Source organism: Marmota marmota, unplaced genomic scaffold (genome assembly GCF_001458135.2).
Source record: "Marmota marmota marmota unplaced genomic scaffold, marMar, whole genome shotgun sequence".
NCBI lineage: Eukaryota > Metazoa > Chordata > Mammalia > Rodentia > Sciuridae > Marmota > Marmota marmota.
Window position 1 is genome coordinate 3017129 of NW_026000338.1, and position 7291 is coordinate 3024419.

Consider the following 7291-nt stretch of genomic DNA (forward strand, 5'->3'; position numbering starts at 1 on the left):
GCTTCCACCGCCGGCGGGGCCCAGGCTGCTGTAGTCGGGCGAGCCAAAAGCAGCAGGGCTCAAGGTCATGTCGTTCATGGGCACTGTGCCCATTGTACTGGACGGCCCCGGGTACGCGCTCCAGTCTTCCCGCGGGGGACTGTAGGGTGAACTCCATGTCCCCAGTGATGGCCCATGAGGATCCATGTTGGTCATATGAGGATACCCCATATAGTGCGGGTAAGCTGGGGCAGCAGCGAAGTTGGAGGCTGGCAGCGGACTTCCACCGCTCCCAGTGCTGCCCACCCCCGCGGTGCTGCCTCCTCCCGGGCTTCTGATAGTGCCCGGATACATGCCCGCTTCTTTCTCCAAAAGGCAGCTTCCATACATGGTGGCTTGGGTAAAAGAAAGAAGCTCCCTAAGCCATCCCGAGGTCCCTGTAAGGCCCCAGCCCGACTTTGAGAAGCAACAGAGAATTAGTCAGTAGCTGTGCGGCAAACTCTTCTGCGCCCCTTAGACTACTCCATCCCGATTCCTGCCCCGAAGGTTTCCAGGTGACTGGTAGAGGGGGTATAGTTGGGCCACCAATGGCTGGGCTGACGTCAAGGGGCTTCAGGCTTTTACATAGCATTTGCATTCAAATGAAGGGCCATTTCACTTTCACAGGAACTTGTTCACTCTAATGCTCGCTCTCCCCAAGCTCCCAGGGCCTTTCTGTCTCATCTTTTTGATTCTGTCCATCTGGTCCCGGTAGCATCAGTTTTGTGCTTTTGGAGGCAGGAGCTCCTCCAGCGGTTTCTGACCGGCTTCCTCCAACGTGAGACAGAGACGTGCAGAAGTAGGGCAAAATCCTGCTCTCTGGTATTCAGCCCTCACAGGGAGGCCTCCCTTCCACGATCTTCCCCAGCCCAGCCAGCATCCACAGTCTCCACTCTGCCTGCGCTCCCTGGTAGGGATTTTCCACATTGTACTGGCCCACAATGTCACTGAAAAGGACTTTTCCTTTTTCTTCTAGGACAAGAGCTTTGTTTCCAAAGGCAGATATTAGTTTTACAAGCATATATTAAGCACATACTGTGTGCTGAAAACTATTGCAAGCACTGAGGATATAGCAAAGAACAACATACAAAAATTCCTGCTCCACATTCATTCCTAAAGTTGCATTCCAGAGGATAGTAGGCTGGATTAATTGGATGCTTAGCAAATATGCACAAATGAAGGCATGATGAAGAGCATAGGTTATGTAAAAGGGAAGGAGAAAGAGACAGAAGAACCATGTGAATAGTGGCTTGTTCTGTTTCCACCCATTAGTATGAGATATTCCTCAAAGCCAGGTATGGCTCCTGTCTCAAAACTGGTGCCCCAAGGGAACAGAACTCTTGCATTCTAAAATCCATTGCAGCTGCAGCAAACTTGAGATTTAATTTGTAAATCTGCAATTGTGGAAAATTATGTGGGCTTGCCAAAAGATGCCAATGAACAAGATCTTGCCTCAGGAAACGAGGTAACCTTCTGTATTCCTCCTCTTCATCCTCTTAGGCAAGACCATCATAACCTTTAATTCAGGCTGCTCCTTAATAGAGAATATGCTGCCCCACAATGTCCAACCCAAGCCAGCACTCCCACTTAGCTATTCCTTTTCTGGCTTTTGGAAAGTCACATGACTTCTCTGAGTTTCACTGACTCCTACTGTTTTAAAATAAAAATCCTAATAATATTTATATTACAAAGCAGGATTTACTGAGATGATGCATATATTGTTTAACTTAGTACTTGGCACACAGTATGAGATTACTACATTCATTAATTCACTCAACAAATGTTGATTGAGTACTAGGTGCTGTTCTGTGTATGGAGACATCAGTGTGAACAGGGAAAGCTTCTGACCTTATTAAACTTATATTTGAGTGGGGAGAGATATTTATAAGTAATTAAACTATGGTATCTCAGTAATAAATGCTATGAAGAAAAAGGAAGGAAAATATAAGGAATACTGGAGAGGTGTTACAATTCTAAATGTGGTGGTCTACAAGAACTTCAAGAGAAGGAAAACAATTGGTCATCAATGGCTTATTAAAACCTTGTGCTAGGGAGAAGAAACCAAGGGGCAGGAAATAACATGCACATAGGTATGTTTTACACACAATCTCATTTATTATTTAGTCTTCACAACAGCCCCGTGTGTTGTTATCATTCCCATTTTAGAGATGAAGAGACTGAGCTCAAATAGGTGGCATGACTATTTAAATTAAGTACACACAGCTGGTGTGTGATAAAGCTAGGTTCCAAATCTAGGCTACTCTGACCTGCAAAGTGCATGATCTTAAGATAATTAAAATTGGTATGAGGCTACATGTCAAGAGTTAGTCCCAGGACTTGGCTTTTTTTTCTTAGCTCCTGGACATGTTAATCAAGAATTTTCATAATGTAGACCAATTACTCTTTCACTTGTTGTATCCTGAGGCAAATTACACTGCCTGATATTCGACAATATATGTCAGGGGGGAAGATATTTAGAAGTTAGCTAAATTGATGTTATCATTTTATACATGAGGAGACTAAGGGCTTGAGGGGGAAGGTAATTTTTTTTGAAATATTAATGCACACTTTTTATTATATTAAAATCAGGCAATGGTCTGAAAAGAAAAAGGCTGTTTATGGAATACTGTTATGTTAAACTTTACTTACAGGATGTTAAATCCTTAGAACTAAGATTTCCCCCAGAAATAGATTAATGGGAATATCCATTGCTTTTGAGACTTGATAGTTGCTATTTCAAAAGATGGTTTTACACAAAATAGTAAGAAAAAAAATAAACCCTTCAGAACACCATGAATTGCCTTTATTTTGTTTGCATCCAGATCTCAGCATAGTGGACCTGAACAGGAAGTGGGAGATGCAGCAACGTGCCAGGAGGCCAGGCCCCGCCAATGCTGGGATCTGCTGTGCTCCTCCTCAGTCCCTGCTGAGCACCTGGGAGGCAGCGGCACCAAAACCAGTATCTGTGCTGGGTCCAGGTTTCTCTGGTTCCAGTTGTCAGATTCCACACTCGGCCGTGGGGATGGCAGGCGAGCCCCACAGGGAGCCCTGTTCATCCTTCTTCACGGTCTGAAAGCCACGTCATTACAGGAAAGGGAACAATTCAGAGGGGCCCTGTGTGCTCACAGGCGTCTCCAGGAGGCCTCCTGCAGGTCTAAACAGAGGGACTCTGAGGGCTGGCAGGTCTATGTCATCCTAGGGACTGCCCTGTCCACCTTACAAAGACCTGGGCCAAAGAAACATTGGCTGAGGGTGACAGCAGAGTGGCAGGACCCAGGACCCAAAGCTCATTTCCCAGGCTGATGGAAAGTGATCAAACGTGGTTCCAAATGTGGAGGAGGAGGTCAGAAATTCCAACCTGACCTGATGGCTCTGGCCAAGCAGGGAGGGAGGTGGAGAGTGCAGGGTGGTGAAGGTGGACAAGGGAGTTGAGGAGGAGGGAAAAAGCAGCACCTCTCGATCAAGGTGGGGGAGGGGGAAAGCCCTGAATTCATCGCAAAGGCCAATTTCAAAGGGGGCTGAGAGTTACAATCTATGCTTTGGCCAAGGACGCAAATGGAGGAGAGTGGGGCAGGACGATGGCTTGGAAGGGGGCATCACTTAAGACTTAAGAAAGTAACCAGGGTGCAGGCAAAGCACCCCACACCCAGCAGTAGTCCCCAGGGTGTGACCTGAAACCTTTGCTCTACTCTAGCAAGCCTCTCCCTGGAGGGCTGTTCCAGGGCTGTCCCAGGGCTGGCAGGGCAGGGAGGGGAGAAGGCAGAGCCCCCAGGCTGAATAATCAGCAGCAAGGTGATTGTGTGACTGTGTCTTTTCACAGTTGAGTTAGATGTGCTCCACTGGTCATGATGGGAATCAATTTAAATAGACTCTCTTGATCCCAGAAGTTCAACTACATGGACAGTGGTTACACTTGACAGGATGATTTGTTTTAGCACAACTTATATATTTCAAATGGAAAAAATATTAGTATTATTTACAGCATCTTAAGACAAATTGCCTTCGATTGGAAGCTTCCTTTCCTGTAGACTTTGAGGTCTACAAGATGTATCTAGAAAATTTACTAAGGTGGAAAATGAAGACTGCTTAAATCAAATGGGGGGAGGGCTTGTGGTTTTTCTTTTTGATTGATTGATATAACACTGTCCTTCCAGAGGCTGAGGGAGTTTCATATTTTCTTTAGACATCATTAAGTGCCGCAGCTCTTGCAGAACAACTTTGGTGCTATATGAATTCTGCCACTTTGCTAGCACTGATATGGCTCTTGGGTCCATCACTCCATTAGAACTATTAACTCCATTCATATTAATTTTTTGTTACAAATATTACAAAGGGGGGTGCTTCTGGGTATTTAGGTCCACATTCTATTTTAAGGCTGTATATTCGGTTTTCATAAATTTTTCTTGGAGGCCCAATTATCATCCCTGTCCATCTCGTAAGTGTCATGTCTTCGTCATCTTCTAGACCCCAGCTAACTGTGCTATCTCCTACTCCTTTCTGGCCTTCTTCGAGTTATTCCAACAGTCGGAAATTGCAAGAGACTTTTACTCCCGAGCCCATGGTGGCTGCCATCTTCCGTTGCTGTCACTCGAAGGCCAGCCCCTTCTTCTTGGGGAAGGTAATTTTTAAAAATATTTTTTTAGTTGTAGATGGAAACAATACCTTTATTTTATTTATTTTTATGTGGTGCTGGGGATCAAACTCAGTGCCTCACACATGCTAGGCAAGTGCTCTACCACTGAGCCACAACTCTGCCCCAGAAAGGTAATTTTTAAGAAAGTGAATGACAGAATTGTGATTCAAATTAGGTCTGTTGACTACCACATCAGCAGTCTTTTCAGTAAAAGAATGTGTTTCTGTGTATGCAATTCCCTCTGCCTAGACTGTTTCTCTTCATCATCTTCATTTTGTAGAGAGAAAAATTGTTCAAAATCTCCCTATTCTTTAAGGCTCAGTTGAAAAACTCTCTCCTCCAAAAAGCTCCTTGTGGTAACCCTCCTCTCAGAAAGCATTCTTCCTCTCGTCTGAATCCCATTATCAACTCCCCTCCCCAAATGACTGACACTATTTGGTTTGCCTTAGAATTATTTGAGGTTTTATTTGAATCTTTTTGTATTTGAGCACCTCGAAGGGGATTGGAGAGGTATGTTTGAGCTCAGGGGAGTAGAGTGTCCTTATGTATATGGTAGGGTCTTAGGAATTTTTAAATACTGAATCAATAAATGACCTTGGACTATAGATTGGAAACCATCATTTGACTTCAAGGATGTCTGAGAAACCGATAAGAACATTGCCCAGTGCTTGGCAGAATTTGGCTTCAGGATTGCCCCCCCCCCCCAACTCTGTCTCTCTCTGTGAGTGTGTGTGTGTGTGTGTGTGTGTGTGTTGGAAGTCTAGTTTATTTGACTGGAACTTTTGATTTCTTTCTTAACCTGAAGATTAACCAGAGAGGCAGATTTGCTGTTGCAATCTTAGTACCACTAGGGAGTGTTCTTAGAGAGGCAGGGGTCAAATGGGGCCTCAAACTCTGAGCTGACCCTCACTGATCAGGCTATTTGTAATATCTGAGGAATAATGAAGGTGAAATTTCTTTGTAAACAATGCAGTGATGGACTATGGAGATTGGGTGAACTTTTTCTTTACCAGACTTAATGCTTGGGAGAATCTCACTGCCTGATAGTTCATAAACCTGTTCTATCCTCTCAGTGCTGCCAGAGTAGCCCAGGGCTACTTTTCATCTTATAACACCCCTCTTTAACCTGCTACCCTACTTCCCTGTCCCATATGCAGGTCTGGTTGAGGCCTCTATTAGGGTATAGGGAAAGGAGAAGGGGTCTCTTTGTATTACAGAACTTGGTTCCAATTGTCAATCATTGGGCCCTCCTATTACTGGGAGGGAGATGAGGAATGCAGAACGTAAGTCCCTTTTTACTGATATGCCACTGAAGCTGAGAGTAGGCAGGGACTTAATAAGCACTCATTAGTAGGTGATCTGAGTAACTGGAATTTAAACTGAAGCATAATTAACTGCAGGTTTCTACAAGGCACTCTACTTCTTTCAGCCTCAGTTTCCAACATGAATAATGGAACAGAAGATAGAAATCATACTGTGAGAGGATTCAATGCACAAGGACTGTGTCCAATAAAGGGCCATTATTATTTTCATTCACACAGTGGCTGGGACTGCACAGGGCACAGACCTACCATGCCTCCCTTGGCCTACATCCATGCATGGAAGTGTGCAGTGTTTGGCGTGAAGACCAAGAGCAGTTTGGACATACCTACCTGTTGACTCTCCACTGAAGCTTTGTACTCTAGCTATGAACCTACTCTCTTCTATTCACACATTCCCACCTCCCTCCCTGAGCTTTTTGGACCCTTACTGTTGTTGGTGCTTGGGTCTGTGGTAGGGCAGGAGTTCCATGCATTTTCTGTCCATCTTCATCACTGCAATGGGCTTTTGCACTTCCAGGGAATGACACCTTGGAGAATGAGCACCACTAAACTTTGGTCAAAGCAGGACAAAGGTATATTTGAAGAAAGAGTGAATGTTTTTATTGGGGAAATGTGAGTAGCTAGGGTAACTATAGAGTGGAGTGGTGAAAGACTGGGGCTCTAAACTGACCATGCCCCTAGAGGCAGCTACCCAGTTCCAGATTAGGAGAATAAGAGAAATGAGGAAGGTCCAGAAATAGATAAAGGTCAAAAGATAACATAAGGAAGAAATAGGTTCTAGGATATGCAAGGACAGCTTTTAGGATTCACATCTTCTTAAATTACCTATATGCTCTCATATGTTGTCTGCCTTTCCTATTAGGGCCTTTTACATGTTAATCATAGTTTTAAAAATTCCTCATCTGGTAAATCCAACATCTATACAATATCTCACTTTTCTTCTGCTGCTTGTCCAAATCTTTCAGACTGTGCTTCTTGCCCCTTTTTAAAATTTTTAAATAAATATTTATTTTTTAGTTATAGGTGGACACAGTATCTTTATTTTATTTTCATGTGGTGCTGAGGATCGAACCCAGTACCTCTTGTATGCTAGAGGAGCACTTTACCTCTGAGCCACAACCCCAGCCCCCTTCTTGCCTCTTTTAGTATGGCTTTTGATTGTTTTGAAAGGTGGGCATGATATACTGGGTGAAAGGAAAAAGCATAAAGTAAGCATTTAGTGATGTGGTGGTGAGGAGTAGTGGGAGGAGAAGCATTCTGAAGTTCTGTGATTAGGTCTTAGAATTTTAGTGATGCTTTACCACTGGATTGTGAACTT

General features: G+C 44.1%; 1 protein-coding gene and 1 pseudogene across 1 annotated transcript in view; both read right to left on the bottom strand.

Moving 5' to 3' along the window:
* Cdx4 (caudal type homeobox 4) overlaps positions 1 to 369 on the bottom strand; it is an 8392-nt gene extending 8023 nt beyond the window's left edge. Inside the window, 1 exon segment of the mRNA XM_015505850.1 lies at positions 1 to 369. This exon segment is cut by the window's left edge and continues 12 nt beyond it. Coding sequence (XP_015361336.1) covers positions 1 to 369 — 369 coding nt within the window.
* Positions 370 to 4109: 3740 nt separating this feature from the next.
* On the bottom strand, positions 4110 to 4590 carry LOC107159262 (annotated as a pseudogene).
* Positions 4591 to 7291: the final 2701 nt, after the last annotated feature.